This window comes from Peromyscus californicus, unplaced genomic scaffold (assembly GCF_007827085.1).
Source record: "Peromyscus californicus insignis strain IS unplaced genomic scaffold, ASM782708v3 Scaffold_3__1_contigs__length_106647218, whole genome shotgun sequence".
Taxonomy (NCBI): Eukaryota; Metazoa; Chordata; class Mammalia; order Rodentia; family Cricetidae; genus Peromyscus; species Peromyscus californicus.
Window position 1 is genome coordinate 53,206,657 of NW_026294551.1, and position 25,262 is coordinate 53,231,918.

A 25,262-nucleotide genomic window follows, 5' to 3' on the forward strand; every position below is an offset into this window, starting at 1 on the left:
AATCCCAGCACTCGGGAGGCAGAGCCAGGTGGATCTGTGAGTTCAAGGCCCACCTGGTCTACAGAGGGAAATCCAGGACAGGCACCAAAACTACACAGAGAAACCCTGTCTCGAAAAACCAAAAAAAAAGAAAAAAAAAAAGAATTATTAAGACCTAGAACCAAGGCTGGTCGCCATACACCTTTAATCCCTGACCTCTGGAGGCAGAGGCAAGTGTATTTCTGGGTGATTGAGGCCAGCCTGGTCTACAGAGTGAGTCCCAGGACATCCAGGATTATACAGAAAAACCCTGTCTTAAGAAACCACACACACACACACAGACACACACACACACACACACACACACACAAAACCTAGAACTAAGGTTTTGTTTTGTGTTTGGAGGTGTTTTGCTTTCCCTGGCTGGTCTGGAACTCACTACAGAGAACAGGCTGGCCACAAACTCAAAAAGATCCACCACCTGCCTCTGCCTCCCCAGTGGATTAAAACCAGGTACCACCAGTCTGGCAAATAATGCTGACTTAAATTAATTTTAAATTTTCCAGGCATGGTGATGCATACCTTGATTCCAGAACTCCAGAGGCAAAGACAGGAAGATCTCTATGACTTTGAGTCTACCCTGGTGTGGAGGTTTTGTTTTGTCTCAGATTATTTATCTTACATATATGAATGCTTTGCCTGCATATACCTATGTGCACCACATGTATGTCTGGTGCCCTTGGGAGGTCAGGACCCCCTGGAACCATTGAGGTACTGAGAACCAAACCTCGGTCTTTTGCAAGAGCTTGTTCTGCAAGAGCAACAAGTGTTCCCAACTGCTGAACCTCCCTCTAGCCCCTTGGTTTTTGTTTATAAGACAAAGTTGCATCTGTAGCTCAGACTCACCTAGAACTTGCTGTGGAGACCAGGTTGGCCTCTAACTCATGGCAATCCTCCTACCTCATCTTTCTGAGTTCTGGGATTGCAGGTATGAGCCACCATGTCTGGTTTGAGGTTGGTTGTGGGATTTCTGTTGTTTAAATGATTTTTAATTTATACATTTAAGCCGGGCGGTGGTGGCACACGCCTTTAATCCCAGCACTTGGGAGGCAGAGGCAGGAGGATCTCTGTGAGTTCGAGGCCAGCCTGGGCTACAGAGTGAGTTCCAGGAAAGGTGCAAAGCTACACAGAGAAACCCTCCCAAGTGCTAGGATTAAAGGTGTGCGCCACCACTGCCCGGAGATTTTTTTTTTTAACCCAGGGCCTTGCACATTTTTTTTTTAAAGATTTATTTATTTATTATGTATACAGAAGAGGGCGCCAGATCTCATTACAGATGGTTGTCAGCCACCATGTGGGTGCTGGGAATTGAACTCAGGACCTCTGGAAGAGCAGTCGTTGCTCTTAACCTCTGAGCCATCTCTCCAGCCCAGGGCCTTGCACATTTTAAGCAAGCACTCCAGCATTGAGCTACAGCTATAGTCCATTTAAAAATCTTTTTGATTGTTTGTTTGTTTGTTTTGTTTTTTGATACAGTGTTTCTCTTGTGTATCCCTGGCTGTTCTGGAACTTGCTCTGTAGAACAGGCTGGCCTCCAACTCAGGGATCTATAGTTGGAGTTTCTTTGGAACACCAGCTCCCAAATAATGACATGGAGACTTTTTATTAATTATGAAAGCTTGGCCTTACTTTAGGCTTGTACCCAACTAGCTTTTTTTTTTTAATGTAATTTTGCTTAAAAAAAAAAAAAAAAAAAGAGGGCTGGAGAGATGCCTCAGTGGTTAAGAACATTGGATGCTCTTCCTGAGTTCAATTCCCAGCAACCACATGGTGGCTCACAACCATCTATAATGTGATGTGATGCCCTCTGGTGACATTTAGGCATACATGCAGATAGAGCACTCATACCTAAAAAACAAAACAAAACAAAACAAAAAAAACATAAATAAAATAAATTTAAAAAAAAAGAAAAGAAAAGATTTATCTAGGTCAGGCAGCGGTGGCACACGCCCTTAATCCCAGCACTCAGTAGGCAGAGCCGAGCCAGGCAGAGTTTGAGGCCAGCATGGTCTACAGAGCTGAGATCCAGAACCAGCACCAAAACTACACAGAGAAACCCTGTCTCCAGAAACCAAAATTAATTAATTAATTAATTAAATTAAAAAAATCAGAAAAAGATTTATCTATTATGTATAGTGTTCTGCCTGCATGTATGGCTGCATGCCAGAAGAGGGCGCCAGATCTCATTACAGATGGTTGTGAGCCTCCATATGGTTTCTGAGAATTGAATTGAGGACTACTGAAACAGCAGGCCATGCTCTTCACCTCTGAGCCATCTCTCCAGCCCCCCAACTAGCTCTTAAAACCTAAATTAACTCATTTATATTAATCTACATTCTGCCATGTGGCTTGTTACTGTTGTGGACTATTAATTTAAGATGTGTTACATTTGTTTATGCTGTGGAACATTTGTTTAATGATGCAAAGATGTGTTGCATTCTATATATTGCATTTGTTTAACTCCGTGAAGCTGTGTTACTTTGCCTGCCTAAAACACCTGATTGGTCTGATAAAGAGCTGAACGGCCAATACCAAGGCAGGAAAAAGGATAGGCGGGGCTGGCAGGCAGAGAGAATAGATTAGAGGAGAAATCTGGGGAGCGAGATCTAGGAGTGAGAAAGAGCAGGACTCCAGGGGCCAGCCACCCAGCTACACAGCCAGCCATGGAGTAAGAAGTAAAGAAAGGCATATAGGCTAAAGATAAAAGCCCAGAAGCAAAAGGTAGACAGGATAATTTAAGTTAAGAAAAGCTGGCTAGAAATAAGCCAAGCTAAGGCCAGTCATTTATAAGTAAGAAAAAGCCTCCCTGTGATTTATTTGGGGGCTAGGTGGCAGACCAAAAAGAGTAAAACAAACAAATAAACAAACAAAAAAACAAAAAACAAAAAAAACAAAACTTTACCTCTGACTTCCCCCTAGTCTAGCTGGCAAATCTAGAGTGCCTCAGATTCTTCCCAGAGCTCCTTTGTCTATCTGGAAGTCCTGCCTATCCTCCCCTGCCTACCTATTGGCCATCCAGCTCTTTATTAAACCAATCAATAGATGCCTTAAGAAGATGGGGTAAAAAAGAGACACATCTTCACACAGTGTGACCAAATATCCTGCAATGGGGATCTGTCTGCCTGCGCCTCCCGAGTGCTGGGATCAGAGGCCTGTGGCGCTCCACCACATCTTCTTCCTTTCCTCCCCCCCCCCTTGGTTTTTCAAGATAGGGTGTTTCTCTGTGTAACCTTCAAATCTTTTGAGACAGGATCTCCCCAAATCTTGAAGAATGCTCAAGTCTTCTGCCTCAGCCTTCTGAGTATCTGGGATTATAGACCTGTATTATCAGGCTCAATTCCAGATGAGTTTTTTTTTAATTTATTTTTAAACTTATTTATTATGTGTATGGGCATTTTGCTTGTATGTATGTCTGTGCACCATGTATATTCAGTGCCCACAGACTACTGGAGTGAGCCATGGCACCCTTGTGCCCCATACACAAATAAATAAATTAATGTAAAAAATAAAAAAGGAGCCGGGCGGTGGTGGCACACGCCTTTAATCCTAGCACTCGGGAGGCAGAGCCAGGCGGATCTCTGTGAGTTCGAGGCCAGCCTGGGCTACCAAGCAAGTTCCAGGAAAGGCGCAAAGCTACACAGGGAAACCCTGTCTCGAAAAACCAAAAAAAAAAAATAAAAATAAATAAAATAAAAAATAAAAAATAAAAAAGGAATGAAGGATGGGGAATGCAGCTTAGGTGGTAGGTAGAATGCTTTCCTAGCATGCACGAGCCCCGTGTTCCAACCCCAAAGCGTCCATGAAATGGGCGTGGTTATCTCAGCACTCTAGCAGTACAGGCAGAGGATCAGAGATGCAAGGTCATTCTTGGCTACACAGGGAGTTGGAGGCCAGCCTGGGCTAGAGACTATCGCAAAACAACAAAACAAAAAAAGACACACTTTTAATCGCAGCACTCTCGAGGTAGAGACAGTGAATCTCTGTAAGTTCTAGGCCAGTCTGGTGGTCTGCACAGTGAGTTCCAGACCAGCCAGAGCCACACAGTGTAGACCCTATCTAAAAAGAAGAAAAGCCCAGCAGTGGTGGTGCACACCTTGAATCCCAGCACTCGGGAGGCAGAGGCAGGCGGATCTCTGTGAGTTCGAGGCCAGCCTGGTCTACAGAGCGAGTTCCAGGAAAGGCACAAAGCTACACAGAGAAACCCTGTCTCGAAAAACCATTTTTTTAAAAAAAAAAAGGAGAAGAAAAGCCCAGCAGTGATGGTGCACACCTGGAATCCCAGCACTTGGGAGGCACAGGCAGGATCTCTATGAGTTTGAAGCCACCATGGTCAACAGAGGGAGTTCCAGGACAGCCAGGGATACACAGAGAGACCCTGTCTGGAAAAATAGAAACAAACAAGCAAACAAAAATATGAGAGAAAGCCAGGCGGTGGTGGCACATGCCTGTAATCCCAGCACTCGGGAGGCAGAGGCAGGTGGATCTCTGTGAGTTCAAGGCCAGCCTGGTCTACAGAGCTAGTCTAGGACAGGCTCCAAAGCTACAGAGAAACCCTGTCTCGAAAAACTAAAAAAAAAAAAAAAAAAAAAAAAAAAAAAAAAAAAACCATGAGAGAAAGCCAGACAGTGGTGCACGCTTTTAATCCCAGCACTTGGGAGGCAGAGGCAGGGAGATCTCTGTGAGTTCAACACCAGCCTGGTCTACAGAGGGAGATCCAGGAAAGGCACCAAAAAAACTACACAGAGAAACCCTGTCTCGAAAAACAAAACAAAACAACAAACAAACAAAAAAACATGAGAGAAAAATAGCCTGTTTCCTTTATTGTTCCCAGAATTTTAAAGATTTGCTTTGGTTTTGTTTAATCTTACTTTAGTGTCAAGCTAGTAATAAAAAGATTTTTTTTTTTAAATTTGATTTTTGATGAGACAGATCTCACTTTTCTAGGTGGGCCCTGAAGGAATTTTCCTGTTTCGGCCTCCCCAGTACCATGCCGTCATACCTACCCAGCTGAGGTTGATCGGTTTAGGTGAGGCAATTGCTTCTTCCCAGTGCCCCTTGAAACGCTGACGGCAACAGGCAGTCTGTAGTCTATGGCACATGAGTCCTAAAAGGACTTCGGGTTCCAAAGATGATTGACAAGCTTGATATGCCGTTCCTATACCCTCTTGTTCTTTTTTTAAAAAAAATTATGTGCACTAGTGTTTGGCCTACATGTATGTCTGTGTGAGGATGCCAAGTCCCCTGGAACTGGAGTTACAGACGCTTGTGAGCTGCCATGTGGGTGCTGGGAATTGAACCTGGGTCCTCTGGAGAGCAGCCAGTGCTCTTAATGGCGGATCCACCTCTCTAGCCCCTTGTTCTCTTTTTAAAATCATGGGCGAGAGCTAAGCTAGAGTCTCCTGTGTCCGTGGGGCCTGAGCAGTCCTGGCTCTCTGGCTGTCCCAACCCCATCAGAGCAGTATTCTCCACCTGAAGACAAAGAAGGGTTTTTACCCAACACCACACCAGGGAAGCCACGTATTTTATTTGTCATTCTCAACAAGACTGGTCCCTTGCTTCCACTCTTTCTACGCCTCAGGAGGCCTTTGGGGTAGTGTCTGTCTGGGTCCCTGTCTGTGAATACAGTCTTAGGGAACCTGATACGGTGATCCCAAAGAGCCAGCAGTAGAGAGAAGTCCCCGGGGGCTGACGTCAACATCCTGCCATCTCCTTCATTGCCTCTTCTTCAAATCGAAAGGAGCGCCAGCCTTCTGCCTCAGTCAGATCTTGAGCTCCCAGAGACTTGTACAAGTCCATGGCCTTCTTGTTCCAGTCCAGAACTGCCAGGCGGACCTGGGAGCACCCCTTCTGCAGGGCAACCTGTGGGAGAAGACACTGATGACTGCCCTGGGCTCTAAAAAGAAGAATCGACAGGCGGTGGTGGCGCACACCTTTAACCTCAGCACATGGGAGGCAGAGGCAGGCAGATCTCTGAGTTCAAGGACAGCCTGGTCTAAGAGCAAGTTCCAGGACAGCAGGGCCACACAGAGAACCCTGTCTCGAAACACCAAAAGAAAAAAAAAAAGAAGAATTTCTCTCATCTCCTCATTCAACCTCAGGAACCCCAAACCTTCCAGGGGGGTTTGTTTGTCTGGCTGATTGGTTGGTTTTGGTTTTTGTTTTCTGGCGGGGCGACGGGGGTGGGGTGGGGGGGTAGGGTGGGGTGGGGAGGTGGGAGATGCAGGGATCGAGGGGGGGCGCGGGCAGGGACTAGATTCTAACCCCCACCCCTTTGCTCACCTCAGCCACCTTTTTGATTATTTTGGTACCGATCCCTTGACCTGCAGTGGATAAAGGGGGAGTTGAAGGGGTATCAGAGGAAACCATAGACTGATATTAGGGGGCAGGGAAGGGGATGGGTCTAAGGATTGCTCCGTGGGCTTGTGGGTACTTCGTGTCCACCCTTAGCCTCTGCCAGCAGTACCCCGATATTGCGGCATCACATAGATGTCTTCCAGATAAATGTTTCGTCCCTTCCATGTGCTGTAGCTGAAGTAGTACAGCCCGTAGCCCACCACACGGGGCCCTGAAAATGAGAGGGAAGGTTAAGGCCTCTGGGAGGAAAAACTGAGGATGCCTGGAGGGTCCCTTACCTTGGAGCTCCCCAGACGCTGGAACAACCTCTGCCACCAAACAGTGAAAGAAAGGGTTCTCTCCAAAGCCATCTGCTCTCAGGGCTGGAGAGATTGGGGTGTGACAAGGGGGGCAGAGACAGCGGGAAGAGGGGAGGGGGAGGGGGCGGATTAATGTCCAGTCCGGTAGTTATTGCCTTTTCTTCCCCCCCACTCTCAGGACCCAGCTGCAAAGCCCCACCTTCTTCGCTGATCTTCACCTGATGGGACAGTTGCTCGTACTCGGCCAGTTCCTACAACGGGAGAACCAAGACATCGTTAGGGTAGGAAGGCCCCGCCACTCGGAGAGCAGGGTTCAAAGGTACACCCCCCTGTCTACCTCCCCCGCTCCGACCACGCCGCTCCCAGCCCCACGGCACTCGGTTTTCCAGCCCGCAGGCTTCACCCGTATCATCCTCAGAATGTCTGCACAATCTCTCTCCCTGGCCTCTCGGATCCGCGTGGAAGCCATCCAGATCGTCACTGTCAAAAATCAAAGATCAAAGAGTCTCCACTTCCGTTCTTCAGGACCTCAGAAAGAGCCTACAGCTCAGGTCTCAAAGAGCTGGAAATGAGGGGCAGAAGAAATGCTAGGAGCTCCCAGACAGGCTTCGGGAACCAGCGGATCTCAGCCAGGAGCGTGGATCGGCCTGGTGGTCTCTTCTGCCAGGGAAGGCCTTAAATGCTGCACCCCGCCCTCCAGCCAATCAGCTTCTGGTTAAGACCATTTTCCCCACCCCACCCCCGGCCCCGCCTCGCCCCGAAGGTCCCGTGGCAAGACTAGGAGCAAGTGGTAAAGCTTGCAGTTTCTGTCATATATACCCTAGGCTTAAAAGTCCTCTTCTGCGCTGCTTTAATTAAAGTATGCTCCAGTTAGTTTTCACTCTCAGTCGTCTGGCCACGGGGGTATCCCAGACTCAGCGCGAGACCCTCGGCGGTCTCCAGGAGCTGTCTTCCATAGTGGAAGCCAGTGCTCTGCCTCTTCCAGCTTCCCCTCCCTCTCTCCCTGCCTCCCTCGCCCCCTCCCTCCCTCTCATTCTCCCCCCTCCCCCTTCCTCCCATTCTCCCCCGCCCCTTCCTCTTCCCTTCTTTGGTTCTGGGCATTAAACCCAGAACCTCTGGACACGCTGAGCAAACCCTACCCTTGCTTCCTATGACTGTTGGGTGGCTCATAGGGTGTTTACTTTTCTACATTAGGTCCTATAATAAATCCCCGTAATTAAGAGTAATGGCAATTTCCTTACTCTTTTTTTCTCCTTTACTTCTGATAGGGTCTTCAGGGAGTGGGAGTTTTTCCTGGGTATGTAGCCCAGGCTGGCCTCAGATTCATTGTGTAGCCAAGAATGACCTAGAACTTCTGATTTTCCTGCCTCTACCTCCCAGGTGATGGGATTACATGTCACTATATCCGATTTTGCCTGAAACCCTTGATGCTTTGGGCTCAGTATTCTCCGTTCCCCAGCAGCAGCTGGGACTACAGTCTTAGCCAGCCCCCCCTCCCCGTCTCCACCTTTATGTTTCATTTTGACACAGTCTCACCCTGACACTCAGGCTGGCCTGAAACTTATTAGCAGCCCTCTTGCCTCAACCTCCCAAGTGTTTGGATTCTAGGTGTGAGCCACCACATCCAGCTCAGCCTTGAACTTTTTATTTTCTATTTGGTGAGTGTGCTCTATGGGCACATGTGCAGGTGTGTGAGTGTGCAGATGTGCAGAGCGAGGAGTCAACGTTTTGGCTTCTTCAGTTGCTCTTCTCCTGAATTTTGAGACAGAGAGTCCTTTCAGGGAACCTGGAGCTCACCACTTCTGCTAGACTGGCTGGCCAGTAGGCTCCAGGGAGCCACGTCTTTGCAACTCTACCATCTCATCTGCCCCGGCCCTGGGGTCACAGGTGTGCCCCTCTTCGTCCAGGTATCGTGTGAGTGGTGGGCAGTCCGAACTCCGGTCTTCAAGTGTGTTCACAAAGCACTTGACCTCTTGAATCGTTTCCCCAGCCCAGTGTTAAACTCTGGATCTCAGCCAGAGTTTACGTTTTTTCCCCTCACTGCATCTGTTTTTTGTTTGTTTGTGTTTATGTGTGTGAGTATTGAGTGTTTCGCCTGCCTGTGTATATGTACGCCACATTTGTTTCTGGTGCCCTCAGAAGTCAGAGGAAGATGTTGGATTCCCTAGAATCGCAGTTGTGGATGGCTGTGAGCTGCCTTGTAGGTGCTGGGAATCGAACCCAGGTCCTCTGCAAGAGCCTCAGTGCTCTTAACTGCTGAGCCATCTCTCCAACTGCCTTTTTAAAATTGATTGCATTTATTTATTTCTTATTGTATATGCATGGGTGTTTTGCTTGCATGCATGTCTCTGTCAGGGTGTTAGATCCTCAGAAGTGGAGTCATAGACAGTTGTGAGCTGCCATGTGGGTGCTGAGAACTCAACGTGAGTCCTCTGGAAGGGCAGCTGGCACTCTTAACTGCTGAGCCATCTCTCCAGCCCCATGTCCTTTTTTAAAAAAATGTGTTTCTTTTCTGGGCTGGAGAGATGGCTCAGCAGTTAAGAGAGAGCAAACTCACAGAGATCCACCTGTGTAGCTGGAGTTTCCTCCAGTTCTGCCTGGCCCACAGTCAGGACAAATCTCTCTCACCCACCAGTCCCGCAGCCGCTCAGACCCAACCAAGTAAACACACAGAGACTTACATTGCTTACAAACTGTATGGTCATGGCAGACTTCTTGCTAACTGTTCTTATATCTTAAATTAACCCATTTCTGGGGTTGGGGATTTAGCTCAGTGATAGAGCGCTTGTCTAGCAAGTGCAAGGCCCTGGGTTTGGTCCTCAGCTCCGGGGGAAAAAAAATTAACCCATTTCTATTAATCTGTAAGTTGCCACGTGGCTCGTGGCTTACCGGTATCTTAACATCTGCTTCTCACTGGGGCTGCTGGCAGCATCTCTCTGTCTCAGCCTTCCTCCTCTCAGAATTCTCCTCTCTCTTTGTCCCGCCTATACTTTCTGCCTGGCTATTGGCCAATCAGCACTTTATTTATTAACCAATCAGAGCAACACATTCACAGCATAGAGAATATCCCACAGCACTTCCCCTTTTCTTTTCTTTTTTAAAAATTTTATTTATTGATTATGAACAGTGTTCTTTCTGCATGTATGCCTGCAGGCCGGAAGAGGGCACCAGATCTCATTACAGATGGTTGTGAGCCACCCTGTGGATGCTGGGAATTGAACTCAGGACTTCTGGAAGAGCAGTCAGTGCTCTTAACCTCTGAGCCATCTCTCCAGCCCCCCCTTTTCTTTCTTTTTTTTTTTCAAAAAGGAAGGTTTTAACTTTCACATAGTAAAATTACATATAACAAAACAATTATCAAGCAAGAATTACAGTTACAATATTTTATAATATCTAGTCTATTTGTATTTGGCAAAATTAAAGAAGATATCCTAGTTATTTTATATTTGTGAGTCTAAGGTTTCATATCTAACTTATCTTTTATCATAGCTAAAGAAAATTATAACTATCTAGTCTTCAAATACTTCAAAGACCTACAGAATATGGCATTTAAAATGTTTTAAAAAATTTGCCGGGCGGTGGTGGCACATGCCTTTAATCCCAGCACTCGGGAGGCAGAGCCAGGAGGATCTCTGTGAGTTCGAGGCCAGCCTGGTCTACAGAGCGAGACCCAGGAAAGGCGCAAAGCTACACAGAGAAACCCTGTCTCGAAAAACAAAAATTTGCCGGGTGGTGGTAGCGCACGCCTTTAATCCCAGCACTCGGGAGGCAGAGCCAGGCAGATCTCTGTGAGTTCGAGGCCAGCCTGGGCTACCAAGTGAGTTCCAGGAAAGGCGCAAAGCTACACAGAGAAACCCTGTCTCGAAAAAACCAAAAAAAAAAAAAAAAAAATTTAGACTTTCTGGACGGTGAGACATGTCTGCTCCTGGCAGCACCGATTTACCTCAGAGAGGAGGATGGGCATCAAAGACACTCCATATGGAGTTTATCTTCTTCTTGGTAAAAATAGCCATTTGGGCAAGAACTGTTCTTGCCTGGACTGCTTGATCGACTGGACATGCAGGACCCATAGGAAGGTGACCACTAAACTTTGCTTGACAAAATGGTCCTTCAGGTTCCTGCTTTGCAGAGGAAACTGCCAGACATTCTACAGGACACAGAGAAAAATGACTGAGAGACTCTAGCCCTGTGGGCTGAAGACAGATGCCCCAACTTTACAAAGGATGACTGTCCAGGCTGCCAGCTGTCTCTGTCTACTCTTGCAAGATTCCTGAAAGTTGCTTGAGTCCATCTCCCTTTTCTCAGGTATTTATATCCTTCTGAGGCCTTTGATGTAGTTGAAGACTAGATAGTTATAATTTCCTTAGTTATGATAAAAGATAAGTTAGATATGAAACCTTAGACTCACAATATAGGATAGCTAGGATATCTTCTTTAATTTTGCCAAATACAAATAGACTAGATATTATAGACTAAATATTGTAACTGTAATTCTTGCTTGGTAATTGTTTTGTTATATGTAATTTTACTATGTGAAAGTTAAAACCTTCCTTTTTGAAAAAAAAAAGGAAAGGGGAAGTGCTGTGGGATATTCTCTATGCTGTGAATGTGTTGCTCTGATTGGTTAATAAAAAAAGTGCTGGCCGGGCGGTGGTGGCGCACGCCTTTAATCCCAGCACTCGGGAGGCAGAGCCAGGTGGATCTCTGTGAGTTCGAGGCCAGCCTGGTCTCCAAAGCGAGTTTCAGGAAAGGTGCAAAGCTACACAGAGAAACCCTGTCTCGAAAAACAAAAAACAAAAAACAAAAAAAACAAAAAAAATTTAAGATATAAGAACAGTTAGCAAGAAGCCTGCCACAGCCATACAGTTTATAAGTAATATAAGTCTCTGTATGTTTACTTGGTTGGGTCTGAGCGGCTGCAGGACTGGTGGGTGAGAGAGATTTGTCCTGACTGTGGGCCAGGCAGGACCAGGAAAACTCCAGCTATACCCCTGTCTCTGCCTCCAGAGTGCTGGGATTAAAGGCGTGCGCCACCATGCCCAGCATAACTTTCTTTTTAATATATAGTTGTTAATTTTTAAATTTTATTTTATGTGTATGGGTATTTACCTGCATGTATATCTGTGAATCACCTACATGCCTGCTACTACCTACAGAGGCCAAAAGAGTGTGTTGGATCCCTGGGACCTAGAGTTACAGTTGGTTGTGAGCGACCATATGAGTGATGGTCCTCTGGAAGAGCAGCCAATGCTCTTAACCACTGAGTCATCTCTCTAGCGCTGCCTACACCCCCGACTTTTTTCTTTTCTTTTCTTTTCTTTTTTTTTATTTTTGAGACAGTACTATGTAGCCTTGGTTGGCCTAGAACTCACTCTGTAGACCAGGCTGACTTCAAACTCACAGAGCTCCACCTGCCTCTGCCTCCCAAGTGATGAGATTAAGTGAATGTACAACTATGTCCAGCTACAAATATTTATTGCTTTTTTTCACTATTTTCCTCCTTCCTTATTTTAAACATTTGTTTTTGTGTGTGTGTGTGTGTAACATGTGCCTGTGCACACATGTGCATATGTGTGTATGTGGAGGCCAGAAGACAACTTTCGGGAGTCAGTTTTTTCCTTCCATCCTGTGGGTCCTGTGGTATAAACCCAAGTCCTCAGGCTGGCAGCAGAGGCTCTTATCCGCTGAGCCATCTGTACCCCCCACTGTTTAGAAGAGTCTTTCTGTGTAGTCCAGACTGGCTTTGAACTCGTGATCCTGCTGTCTCAATCTCACCAGTGCTGGGGTTATTGGCGGATTTCTTCTTAGTAGCCATTAAAACACACAGAGAGACAATACCTTCTTGTGAGAGCAGCATCGTAGATGTGGGAAAGCTAAGGGAGGCGTTCCTATCAGTCACTGGGCATTCTGCCTGTGCCATTCCAATCTCCATGCCCAGCAGTTCCATGAAAGAAGCGTTATGTTCCTCCTTTGACAAAGTCACTGGAGCACAAAGGTGAAGCGTGTCTCCCAAGGTCAGTCAGCAAGACGTCTGGATTCCACACCCCAGCTCCAGCCCTGGTAGAAGATGCTGGTTTCCAGAGCTCAAGTTGGCCTAGGCGGCCTCCCCTTGTGGGAGGAACACTTGGAGGAGCCACACTGGCCAACAGGGGAGGAGAAGAGGTGAGATGCTCTCTCACAGATTTCTTGGCTGCCAGGGGTGGGGTGTGGGGGGTGTGGGGGTGTGGGGGTGTAGTCGTGTTGTGGAGGGACTCTGTCCTCCACCTCATTTGACTTCAGAGGGGCCGCACGGTCAGCGGCCCCATCTCCTGCCCCCCTTCTTCCCCCGGAGCAACCTTTAACCCTCCACCACCCCGTGCAAGGCTGCCTACCCCCACTCGTTCTCCTCAGATTGTCTGAGCCACGGAGTGGACAGCTGCCGACTATGGAGAACCGAGACTCTGTGGCCTGCCTGCACCCATGGCTCCTTCAGCTACTGCTGCTGCTGTCGCCACCTCACACCCACCAGGGACAGGCCCTGGGACTCATTGTCCTTACCGAGGTACGGAGCGGGACGGGGTTCTCACCCCTGGGTGTTTAAATGAGCTGCATTTCGGCTGTCTTTTCCCCTTCTCTCCTCCTCTGACCCTGTAGCTGTGCCTGTCTCTGAAATGTCTTGGGTCAGCTTATTTTCTTTTTCTGACAGAGTGCCCAGGATCCTCCAGCTAGGTACCTCAGCAATGGCCCAGGACAAGAGCCTGTCTCTGTGATGACCATTGACCTCAACAAAATCAGCAAGTATAGGAGTCACTTGGCCTCTTTTTTTTTTTTTTTTAACTTATTTCTATTTTTGTGTGCATTGATTTTGGCCTGCCTGTATATCTGTGGAAGGGTGTCAGGTCCCCTGGAACTGGAATTACAGACAGTTGTGAGCTGCCATGTGGGTGCTGGGAATCGAACCCTGATCCTCTGGAAGAGCAGTCAGTGCTCTTAACTGCTGAGCCATCTCTCCAGCCCTGTCACTTGACCTCTTGACCCAGCCTTCTGACCTCCTCTTCCCCACCATGTTATCTCCCTAAATTCCTTTTCCCCTCAACCCTGAACCCCCCCACACCCCATGTACAGTCTCTCCTGTGTCCTTCCAGACCCTATTCCTCCTTTGAGTTTCGAACCTTGGATCCAGAGGGAGTGATTTTTTATGGGGACACCAACACTGAAGATGATTGGTTCATGCTGGGACTTCGTGATGGCCAGCTTGAAATCCAGCTGCACAACCTCTGGGCTCGGCTTACAGTAGGCTTTGGCCCTCAGCTGAATGATGGGAGATGGCACCAGGTAAGAGAACTCTGTCTCTGTGGGGAGAGGTCACCTTGATCTGATGAGGAAGGAGAACTGGAGCATCCCTTCGCCATGGTCCTCTCTTAGCAAGACGCAGTCCCGTGAAGTAGCGATTCTTGTCTCTGTTTCATCAGATGGAAATCCCAAGGCTGAGTCAGTATGTAAGTGGCACAGTCTGAGTGAGCCAAGGATGCGTCTACAAGGGCATCTTCTTTCAGCTGGACTCTGAAGAAAGTGGAGGGGACAAGCTCAGGGCCCTCTGCTTCAGCTTTCTTCTGCTTCTGACCATCTCCTGCAGGTGGAGCTGAAGATGAATGGGGATTCACTGCTGCTGTGGGTGGATGGGAAGGACATACTGTGCCTGAGACAGGCCTCTAGATCCCTGGCTGACCATTCCCAGCCCAGCATGAGGATCGCTCTAGGGGGGCTCCTCCTCCCTGCCTCCAGTCTTCGGCTCCCGGTAACTACATCCTAGGGCCAGGCTACGGAAACCTACATTCAGATTTTAGGGAGAGGGAGGTGGAGTAAGAGCTACATGGAGAAAGCTAAACCTTCACGTTTCTGAGGGAATATGCTAGGGGTCAGGATTCAGATACCCTGGTTCCACCATCCTAACCTCCCCTCCACTTCCACCCACTTCAGCTGGTGCCTGCCCTGGATGGCTGTATACGTCGAGATACTTGGCTGGGCCACCAGGCCCAGCTCTCACCCTCTGCCCCTACTAGCCTCGGAAACTGTGATGTGGACTTGCAACCTGGACTGTTCTTCCCTCCAGGGACCCATGCAGAATTCAGTCTCCAAGGTAGACTTTTGAAAATCTCTTTCCCCTCCATGTCCAGTTCTGCCTTCCTTTGTCTCTCCTTAACACTGTGCCCGTCTCTCCATAAAACCTAAGGCCTCAGGAGAACCATTTCTCCCCCTAGACATTCCCCAGCCTCACACAGACCCCTGGAGCTTTTCTCTGGAGCTGGGATTAAAGCTGGTGGATGGCTCAGGATGCCTCCTTGCTCTTGGGACAGGAACAAATTCTTCTTGGCTTACCCTTCACCTCCAAGATCAAGTAAAGGAAGAGGGTGGGATGCTGGCTATAGTTAGTGGATTCTGGGAAAAGAATGAGGCAAAGGGGGCTTTTAACAGCAGAAAGGCTTAAGTGGTGGAGAGTCAGAGACATCACAGAATGCAAGCAGCTTTTACCTAGACTACTTGTTTATTTGGGGCTGGGGATGGTTTCATAGAAGGTCAAAGCAGGAAATCGCATGGAAGTATAGCGCAGAGGCTGAATTAAAGCAGATAAGGGAGCAACAGAGTGTAGCTCTGGCTCCTTCTTTGCTCTCTCAAGGCCTGTCTCTGCCCCGTCCACTGCAGAAGGTGGTGCTGTCTTCTGGAGTAGAACCAAACTTAGCTTTACCCTTAGACACGGGGCTCCCTCTTCAGCTGAAGCTGGATGTTTTCAAAGTGGTCTTGAGCCAAGGGCCAAAGATGGAGGTCCTTGCTGTGTCCCTGTCGAGACTGGACTCCCTCCGGAGACTCTGGTCCCACCCTCAGGGCCATCTCTCTCTTGGGGCTTTACCAGGTAAGAGGATGCTGTTTAAATATATTAGCTACAGGGCGAGAAAACATATTCTGAGGGAAGGAGACCTCAGCGAGAGAAGAAAGGAATGACCTGTGGGGTGTTGCTCAGGCGTGGAGTGCACACCTAACATGCATCAGGGCCCCTGGTTTTATAACTAGAAAGTAAAACTGGAATAAAAATGGGGAGCTAGGCACGGGGATAGATATATTTACAGTCAACACTGGGGAGGGTCAGGCAGGAAGAGCGCACGGTCACGACCAGCCTGGGCTACAGAGCAAGACTTGGTCCTAAAAAAAAAAAAAAAAAAAAAAATCTTTAAAAAGGGAGAGGAAGTGATTGTGGAAATTCAGGTTGTGGAGCAGAGCCACCCTGATGCTCTGATGCCACCTTCCTCCAGGAGACAATTCTTCCGCTTCCTTTTGCTTGAGTGATCTTCGGGTACAAGGACAGAGACTGGACATAGACCAGGCCCTGAACAGAAGCCAGAACATCTGGACTCACAGCTGCCCTCAGAGCCCAAACAATGTCACTCACACTTCCCACTAAACCCCCTTTGTGAAGGAGGCATGGTGGTACATGCCTGTAAACCCAGGACAGGTAGAGTTGGGAGAATCAGGACCTCCATGTCATCCCTGGCTACATAACATGTTTGAGACCAGCCTGGGCTATGTGCAACCCTGTCGTTAAAAATAAAGAGGAACTTTGAATGCAACTCACTCATTTATTCAGCAAATATTTACTGTGCTCTGGCAGTGGACCAGGCAGTGTGGCAAGCGAGCATTGAGATGTATTGAAGAGCAAAAACAACCATGCTTCCTTTCGATGCTCCTGGGCCGGTAGGGGAGGTGGGCTTGCTTCGAATGTCAGCAAACAGAAGGACAGTTGGAAATTCTATGTCCTGCAGAAGTGCACTTAGAGAGTCTTTACAAGTGCAGAGACTATGAGGCTTTGACATAGTCTGGAAGGCAGAAAGAGCTTTCCCAAGGATGTGGTGACTTAGGCTGAGCCCCGGCAGCAGGAACCATGGACACATCACTTTCTGGAGCCGGGAGCTTGACCTCTTCCCCAACACCCACATTCTGAGACTCCAGCTTCCCGTCTCTCATGTCAGCCTACGAGTTTGTTCTCTTGGTCATCCTGATCTTCGGCATGGCCACTGCTGTTCAGGGAAAGGGCAGCAGGGGGCGTAAGAGTGTCGCAGAGAGAAGGGGCAGAGGTTCTGGGAAAGCCAGGGAAGGAGTAAAAAGAGCTTGGAGCCAAAAGCTTTCCTTGCCCCGGGAGGCCCTGGGTTCTGTCCCCAGCACTGTGGAAAAAGGAGAGAAAGAGAAGAGGGCCGAGGGGCCGAGCAGCCGCGCTCCCAGCCTCGTCTTTGCTGCTGCCCCAGAGCAGTACGTCTTTTTCCATTAAACAAAGACTAGTTTGTACTGGTTCCAACTGGAAAGAAAAGGCAGATTCAGGAAAATTTCTGACATCAAAGCATTTAGAGAGGGACAGGGATGCCTTTCCCTTGGTGGAATGCTTGCCTAGCATGCAGGAACCCCGGGGTGGGATGTGCAACATCGCGTACAGTGTACAGCCTGTAATCCCACCACTCAGTAGGTGGGCAGGACCTCCGGAGGTTCCCGACACCTCTCTATCTGATGAGGTGGAGGCCAGCCTGGACTATGAGACCTGCCAGGTCTGTTTGTTTGATTTTGTGGTGTTGGGGATGGAATCAGGGTCTGTGCATGCTAGGCAAACACTCCACCGCTAAAGTACATCTCCAGTCTGAGATCCTGTCTAGAAATAAAAACAGAATATTTATCGAGCCTCTGGAGAACACTGGTGACCCTCACTCTCTGTGGGAACCTTCATGCCCAAGCCGCCAGCTCCATGTTTCAGCTCTTTTCAGAATCCTTGTATTCTAGCTGCCAAGGAGTCCTCAGGAGGCTCCATCCCTGAGGTCTGTCTGTCAGTCTTACTGTGTAGCCCTGGCTGACCTGGAACTTACTGTGTAGACCATGCTGACCTCACTCAAACTCACAGAGATTCTTCTGACTCAGACACTCTGTTGTGTGTGTACCACCATGCCCTGCCTTACTCAAGAATTTTTTTTTAAATATTTATTTATTTATTTTATGTATATGAGTGCTCTATCTGCATGTATGACATTTTTGTTTTGTTTTGTTTTGTTTTTAGAGACAGGGTTTCTCTGTGTAGCTTTGTGCCTTTCCTGGATCTCCCTCTGTAGACCAGGCTGACCTCGAATTCACAAAGATCCTCCTGCCTCTGCCTCCCAAGTGCTGGGATTAAAGGCGTGGGCCACCATCGCCTGGGTGCATGTATGACTTTATACCAGAAGAGGGCATCAGATTCCACTACAGATGGTTGTGAGCCACCATGTGATTGCTGGGAACTGAACTCAGGATGTCTGGAAGAGCATCCAGTGCTCTTAACCTCTGAGTCACTCAAGAACTTTTTTTTTTTGTTGTTGTTTTGTTTTTCAAGAAAGGGTTTCTCTGTGTAGTTTTGGAACCTGTAAACCTGCTGGCCTCAAATTCACAGAGATCCACCTGCCTCTGCCTCCTGAGTGCTGGAATTATAGGCGAGCGCCACCACCACCACCCCACCCCACCACCACCACCACCACCACCCCCAACCCACCCCCCCACCCTCCCACCCCGCCCCACCACTACCCGGCCCACTCAAGAACTTTGAGTTTCCTAAGTGTTGGAACTAATAGCGTGTGCCACATGTCCAGCTTAGAGCCAGTCTATTAAGGGTTAGAGCCAGTCTACTGAAAAGAGAGAAGAAAGTCTCCCACAAGTGGGAGTGGGCAAGGGAGTTCGGTAGGACTGACACTCCAGAGCCTCTTTTTTTTCCCTTAAAAATATATTTTTTTTAAGGGCAACTGTGGTGGCACACGCCTTTATTCCCAGTACTTAGGAAGCAGAGGCAGGGGAATCTCTGTGAGTTTGAGGCTAGCCTGGTCTATATAGTGAATTCCAGGATAGCCAGGGCTATGTAGAACAATCCTGTGGCAAAAAAAAAAAAAAAAAGCAAAAATTTTTTTTTTGAAATGTTATGTGTATGTGTGTGTGCTTAAGTGTGTGTATGTGCACCACATGCACGCAGGTGCTTGAGGAGGCCGGAGGAGAGGGCGTCATATCCTCTGCAGCTACAAGTACTACAAGTATAGGCAACGGAGCTACAAGTATAGACAACTGAGAGCCAGCTGGTAAGGGTGCTGCGAACCAAACCTGGGTGCTCTTCAAGGGCTGCCAGTGCTCTCACTGAGCGTCTCTCACTGAGCATCTCTCACTGAGCGTCTCTCACTGAGCGTCTCTCACTGAGCCATCTCTCACTGAGCGTCTCTCACTGAGCGTCTCTCACTGAGCGTCTCTCACTGAGCGTCTCTCACTGAGCCATCTCTCCAGACCCTGTTTTTTTTTTTTGCTTTTTCTCTTTCTCTTCCTTCCTTTCTTTCCCTTCTTCTTTTTTTTTTCTCTTTTTTTTAGAAAGGATCTCGAGTATTCCAGGCTGGCTTCAAACTTGATATGTGGTCAGGGAAGACCTCGAACCTCTGCTCCTCCTGTCTCTACCTCTTGAGTGCTGTCACTGAAACAGGTGTGGGTGGCTAGGCTAGTTTTATGGGGTACTGGAGAGGAATCCAGGGTTTCATGCATAGTAGGCACACACTCCACCAGTCACAAGCTATGTCCTCAGCCCCAGCCACCCAGTAACCCAAGCAGTAGGATCTCACTCCCTGGGACCTACTGTTCCCTTCTGCAGAGAGCAGCCAGGACCTCCTTGATGACTCCAGAGCAAGGGGTCTCAGGAAAGCCTCTGCGGGGGAAGGCACAAACCACAAATCCAGCCGCGTATCCCTCCCATTCTGTTCCTGTAGACTCTCTTCCACCCAGCCAGCAGCGTTTACAGAAGAATCTTCCGCATGCTAGGGAGTCCAAATTCAATTCTGACCCCTGGTGTATGTTCAGGGTCAACTTTGATCCCCTGGGCATGTTCATTCAACTATTATTTATATACTGTGTGTCTACCACTGTTCTGGACTCTGAGGCAACATCGGTGAAAAGGACACACACAGTCCCTGCTGTTGTGGATGTCACAGTGTGGTAGGAGGGGAACAGTTAACCCTTACAGCGAACAAATAATGCCAGGCAGTAGTGAGTGGCTCATGCCTGTGATCCCAGGACTTGGGAGGTTCAGGTAAGAGGAGTAAGGTAAGGACAGACAGCCTGGGCTACAGAGACCCTACCTAAAAACTCAAAACAGGGCTGGAGAGATGGCTCAGCGGTTAAGAGCACTGGCTGTTCTTCCAGAGGTCCTGAGTTCAATTCCCAGCAACCACATGGTGGCTCACAACCATCTGTAATGAGATCTGGTGCCCTCTTCTGGTCTGCAGACATATGTGCAGGCAGAACACTGTGTACATAATAAATAAATCTTAAAAAAAAAAAAAAAAAAAACTCAAAACAAAAGATAGGTTGGCAGCTCAATCTGTGATCCCAGTACTTGGGGGTGGGTGGGAACAGAAGGAAAAAGGACTTCAAGGGTCATCCTTAGCTATATAGATCGAAGGCTAACCTGGATTATCTGAGACCCTATCTCAAAAATCAAACAAGGGGGCTGGAGAGATGACTTGGAAGTTAAGAGTATTTGCTGTTCTTCCAGAGGATTGGAATTAATTTAACACCCACATGATGGCTCACAACTGTCTGTAACTCCAGTTCCAAAGGATCCAACACCCTCTTCTGGCCTCTTTGGGCACTGCACACACTTGGTGCACAGACACGTGCAGGCAAAACACCCACATACAAAAAAAAAAAAAAAAAATCAGGCCCAGTGTGCTGTGCTCGCCTTTAACCCCAACACTTGGGAGGCAGAGGCAAGAGAATCTCTGTGAGTTCAAGGACAGCCTGGGCTGCATAGTAAGTTCCAAGCTAGCCTGGGCTTCATAGTGAGACCCTGTCTCAAACAAAACAAAAACTAATAAAATAGCTCTCTAGAAAGCATCATTTGAATAGTAGCTATAAAGGGAGTAAAGGCCAAGACAGAGTAGGGGAGGAAGAAAGGGCATTGTGGGGTGCATCATCAGGTGGTCAGGAAAGGCCTCTGGGGTAATGTCACTGGAATAATGAGAAGTCGCCCAGTGGAGGCCTCAGGTGTGAGCCATCGGGGAGTTGATTGAAGAGTCTGTGTACATGTGGGCATCCATCAAGGAGGGCTGTTTTCTGGGTGGTAACTTCCTGACTTTATGTGCTCAGAATGTCTCAGGGGCTAGTTTTTCTCCTCTGCCTCCACCCTGTCCTCTCCAGGACACTATGCCCCTAACCTTTCTTCTCCAGCCTGCCCTAGATTCCGGGATTCCTGATTGCCGTCCAAAGCTGTCTACACTCTTTCATTAAGACTGACTTTGCTTTGACACAGACTTTGCCAAGCCCCCACCAAGGGCATCTACTCTGCCTGCTTACCTTCCCTTGCCTTCTCCAACACCCACCCCACTCAAAAAAAAGAAAAAAAGAAACTTTCCAGATTTGGCAGCACATCCTGAAGCCTCAAGGCCTGGCCTACTCCACTCACCACCCTGTCCACTGCCTCTCTTTCCCTCCCTCCCTCCCTCCCTCCCTCCCTCCCTCCCCCCTTGCCTGCCCCTGTCCTCTCTCTCTCTTTCTTCCAACTAACATTTACTGGCTGCTGACAGGATGCCAAGCCCTGTGTTAGGTCATGGACAGGAATTCTAAGGATGAAGAAGGCTTGATAGTGTCCCCAGAGACCCTGGGTGTTGAGAGATACATATGTAAAATGTTACTAAAAACAAACAAAACTACAACTTATTTTTGAGACCGTGTTTCACGTCGCCCAAGCTGCCTTCAAACTCTGTAGCTGAAGGTGATCTATGAATCCCTGGCTCTCCTGCCTCCACCTCTTGAGTGCTGGGATTACAGACGTGCACCACCATGCCAGATTCACGCAGTACCGGGGCTCGGCGCATCCTTGGCAAGCACTCCACCAACTGAATTACATTACCAGTCTGTCATATGCTTTATTTATGTTTCTACTTTTTTCCCTTCCAGAGAGGGTTTCACCATGTAGTTCTGTCTAGCCTGGACTCACCATATAGACCATCATACCCCACTTGTATCTGGGACAATGGATATGCTGAGAGAATATTCTAATGTTGAGCTACATTCCCAGCTCCTAGTAGGGATATCTAAAAGGAAAACAAACAAACAAACAAACAAACAAACCAAACACCAGGTATGATGGGCAGCCAGGTCTACAGATCGAGTTCCTCCAGGACTGCCAGGGCTACACAGAGAAACCCTGTCTGCAAAAACCCAAATAAATAAATAAATAAATAAATAAATAAATAAATAAAGGGAGAAAAACAAAATCAGTGTCAGCTTTGAGGTACCAGGGAACCTAGATATTAATTTCATCAGGGAATATCGAAGGGATGATCTATTAGATGTGTGAAGTTGAATAAATGACATTAACTCTTAGTTCTCACCATTATTTTTTTCTAGACCAGGTTTCACTCTGTAACTCTGGCTGGCCTAGAACTCACTAGGTAGACCAGGCTGGTCTCCAACTCACAAAAGTCTGCTTTACTCTGTCTCTAGGAGTGCTCTAAAGATTTGATAGAATCATGTAGGTAAAAATACCTAGTACAGTGCTTGGCATATGAAAAGTGCTCAAAATGTGAGTTATACTGTTGTTTTTTTGTTAACGTCACATTTAGTTTTTTGGTGAGTAAATCTGAGGCTGCTGAATCTAGAGACCCGGGAAGAGCATGTCGTGCGGTTGAGCCTTGGGCAGACTCAGATGGAAAGAAGGTAGGTTGTGGAGGCTCCTTGGGTCATGTGATGAAAGGCCTGGTGTGTCCTGCTGAGAGTCTGGGCTCCATCTGGTCAGTGCGGAACATTTGTGTTTTATCTTACTGTTTTGTTTTGTTTTAACTGTGATAAAATACAAGCAACATAAAAATCACCATCCTAACCATTGTCAAGGTTCATTTCAGTAGCATAAAGGACATTTGCCTGCTGCACAAACATCACCACTATCCATCCGCAGAGTTTTTTTTTTTTTTTTTTTAGTTTTAAGGACAGATCTTATACCTCACATGTGCAAGGTAAGTGCTCTCTACCACGGGCTGTACTGGGGGATTGCTTTCAGCTTGCAAAAACTGAGCTTTCCTAGTCTCGGTCTTTGCAAAGAGTCACCTTGTTTAACTCATTCATCTAAGTCCTGGAATTAGGGCTGGATGGCTCAGCGGGTACCAAGCTGCTACCAAGCATTACTACTGAGTTTCATTCTTAGAGCTTACATAAAAAAATGGGTGGAGAAAACTGACTCCCACAAGTTGTACTCTGACTTCTACACACACACACACACACACACACACACACACACACACACACAAGTAAATAATAGAAAAAAAGGTTAGATCCTGGACTTACGTGCAGACTGGCTCTGCCTCTGGGACAGTGAGGAGCAGCAGCCACCCAACCCCCAACCCCTCCTTCCTTTCTGGAGATCCTGGATGGAGGCAGGTTCCAGAAGAGGACCTTTCCCTCTTCTTGTTCCTCGTTCGCTTGGGCTCTAACCCAGGGCTCTGTACATAGATGCAAGCACAGTACCACTGAGCTATAGCCCCAGCCTTAAGGTTGGAGGGTTGCTTATGGTTCTTTGTCCCCCAGGTCCACCCCGGGTTTTTCTGGATCTTCCCTTTCTCAGCTTGTCTCCCTTTGTGTACGGGTCAGGTTATTTGGTACAGACCTTGCCCCTCCCCCCATCTACCCACTCCTTACCTCCAGAAGACTAAGAAAGGGAGTGACAGGCACCTTACGCAGACCTATCTCTAGTGCCCAGAAGGCATTCACCCTTTCTTTTCTAAGAAAGTGAGCCTGGTGCTCAGCTGAGAAGCTGGAGGCCACCACAGGCTGTATTTGCCATGTTGTGTGTGTGTGTGTGTGTGTGTGTGTGTGTGTGTGTCCCTGTCCGTTTTAATGCTTTCTCCCAGTGATGAGGAGAACAAGCTGCTGTCCTGGGTTTCTTGCAGAAAGAAGCCATTGCATATTTAAGCTGAATTCAGCAACCATCATTATCTTGCTAAGACAAAGGCCTACTCTCAAAAAGTGTAGAGTCTAGGGTTGGGGAGCTAGTTAGCTCAGTGGTAGAGTATTTGCCTACTCTGTTTAGGGCCCCGGGTTTCAATCCTCAGCACTGGGGTGGGGGGAGGGGACATTTACAATGTAGTTGCGTAGACAGGGCTCACAAGCAAGTTCATGATCCCTTTGCTCAGGAGGGAGTTTCAGGTGCAGCCCAGACTCCTTGCCTTCTCCCCACTGTGTGCTCTTCCCCACTCATTCTCTCTCTCTCTCTCTCTTTCCGTCTTCCACCTTGAGAGCCTCGTTCAAGCCAGTCACCTCTCTCCCCTGGAATACTATGCTGTCTCCTAGCTGGCCTTGCACGCACACACACACACACACACACACACACACACACACACACACACACACACACACACTTGTGGATGTGAGGGTAATATACATAATAGAATACTTTATTCTTTGAGAGTCTTTTCCACATATACAATGTATTTTGATAATAGCTACTCACATCTTCTCCTCCGGCTCTCCTAGGACGACCCCCTCCCCCCCAACACACATACACATTGACTGTGTTTTTGAGACAAGATTTCTCTCTGCAGCCCAGGTTGGCCTCAAACGTTATCTTTGTGCCTTTGGTTTGGATTACCAGGATGGATTAGCATAGTTGGCTCTTTTTTCTGAGTTAGGGTCTAGTTGTGTTGTCCCAACTGACCTTGAACTCCTGGCCTCAATCAGTCCTTTTACCCCAGTTTCCCAATAGCTGAATCCAGATGTTGTCACCATGCCTGATACGTTTATGGAATTTAGTCACGTCATTCCACAGTTTAAAATGCTAGAATTACTTCCATGATACTTGGATTAAACTTGAAATTACAATCCCACATAGTCATGCACACCTGTAATTTCAGCATGCAGAAGGCAGAGAAAGGAGGATCAGGAGTTCAAAGCCAACCTGAGCTGGATATGATAGTGCACACCTGCAATCCCAGTATTCAGGAGGCGAAGCAAGAGACGAGGAAGGAGTTCAAATTCATCTTGGCTATTCCAGACCAGCCTGGGGAAAATGAGGCTCTGTCTCAAGATCAGAACAAAAAACAAAACAAAACAAACCATCACCACCAACAGCACTAACAAATCATAGTGACTTTTTCTTTGGTTGGTTGGTTGGTTTTTCCGAGATAGGGCTTCTCTGCGTAGTCCTGGAACTCACTTTGTAGACCAGGCTGGCTTCGAACTCAGATTCACCTGCCTCTGCCTCCCGAGTGCTGGGATTAAAGGCTTGCATCATCACCGCTGGCTCGGCCTGGCCTATTTTCATAAATTTGGGGAGGCACAGGCAGGAGGATCTCTTCAAGGCAGGCCAATGTACAGAGCCATTTGAAGAAAAGAATCCACCCTGCAAGTTATCCTCTGACCTACACGAGTGGGCTGTGGCATTCCTGCCACAGAAAGAAGTGCGGATGATGGAATTTAAGTAGAAGCTGCAACTTCAGTCTAAGTGACTTGACTTGTTCGGCTTCCGTAATGATTTGCCCAAATAGGCAAATGTGGAGGGGAGATCAGACC

General features: G+C 47.8%; 2 protein-coding genes across 7 annotated transcripts; one reads left to right on the forward strand and one right to left on the reverse strand.

Moving 5' to 3' along the window:
• Window positions 1-5,543: 5,543 nt before the first annotated feature.
• On the reverse strand, window positions 5,544-7,384 carry Sat2 (spermidine/spermine N1-acetyltransferase family member 2). 4 transcript variants are annotated; one of them, XM_052758465.1, is made up of 6 exons: window positions 7,030-7,384; window positions 6,892-6,943; window positions 6,672-6,755; window positions 6,503-6,604; window positions 6,319-6,359; window positions 5,544-5,898 (listed from the first exon to the last, which is right to left on the reverse strand). In XM_052758465.1, the coding sequence occupies exons 1-6, from the start codon at window positions 7,159-7,161 to the stop codon at window positions 5,731-5,733; spliced, it is 579 nt and encodes a 192-aa protein (XP_052614425.1). In that variant the 5' UTR covers window positions 7,162-7,384; the 3' UTR covers window positions 5,544-5,730. The 4 variants fall into 4 exon arrangements, with proteins under 4 accessions (XP_052614425.1, XP_052614426.1, XP_052614427.1 ...); XM_052758466.1 differs by having other exon boundaries at window positions 7,096-7,378; XM_052758467.1 differs by lacking the exon at window positions 6,503-6,604 and having other exon boundaries at window positions 7,030-7,383.
• Window positions 7,385-11,643: 4,259 nt separating this feature from the next.
• Shbg (sex hormone binding globulin) lies at window positions 11,644-16,298 on the forward strand. 3 transcript variants are annotated; one of them, XM_052758461.1, is made up of 9 exons: window positions 11,647-12,854; window positions 13,083-13,233; window positions 13,378-13,469; window positions 13,817-14,006; window positions 14,308-14,469; window positions 14,652-14,811; window positions 14,933-15,069; window positions 15,375-15,582; window positions 15,980-16,298. In XM_052758461.1, the coding sequence occupies exons 1-9, from the start codon at window positions 12,760-12,762 to the stop codon at window positions 16,126-16,128; spliced, it is 1,344 nt and encodes a 447-aa protein (XP_052614421.1). In that variant the 5' UTR covers window positions 11,647-12,759; the 3' UTR covers window positions 16,129-16,298. The 3 variants fall into 3 exon arrangements, with proteins under 3 accessions (XP_052614423.1, XP_052614421.1, XP_052614424.1); XM_052758463.1 differs by lacking the exon at window positions 15,980-16,298 and having other exon boundaries at window positions 11,644-12,854; window positions 15,349-15,513; XM_052758464.1 differs by lacking the exons at window positions 11,647-12,854; window positions 13,083-13,233; window positions 13,378-13,469 and having other exon boundaries at window positions 13,491-13,954; window positions 14,333-14,469.
• The last annotated feature ends 8,964 nt before the right edge of the window (window positions 16,299-25,262 follow it).

Bases quoted from the DNA above. Each gene is read 5' to 3' on its own strand.
- Sat2 (XM_052758465.1), bottom strand. From the start codon at position 7,161: ATGGCTTCCACGCGGATCCGAGAGGCCAGGGAGAGAGATTGTGCAGAC. The intron at 6,605-6,671 runs GTAAGGGACCCT...TCTCATTTTCAG, and splicing joins AGCGTCTGGGGAGCTCCAAG to GGCCCCGTGTGGTGGGCTAC. The intron at 5,899-6,318 runs GTGAGCAAAGGG...CTTCTCCCACAG, and splicing joins TAATCAAAAAGGTGGCTGAG to GTTGCCCTGCAGAAGGGGTG.
- Shbg (XM_052758461.1), top strand. From the start codon at position 12,760: ATGCTGGTTTCCAGAGCTCAAGTTGGCCTAGGCGGCCTCCCCTTGTGG. The intron at 12,855-13,082 runs GTGAGATGCTCT...CGTTCTCCTCAG, and splicing joins CCAACAGGGGAGGAGAAGAG to ATTGTCTGAGCCACGGAGTG. The intron at 15,070-15,374 runs GTAAAGGAAGAG...CGTCCACTGCAG, and splicing joins CCCTTCACCTCCAAGATCAA to AAGGTGGTGCTGTCTTCTGG.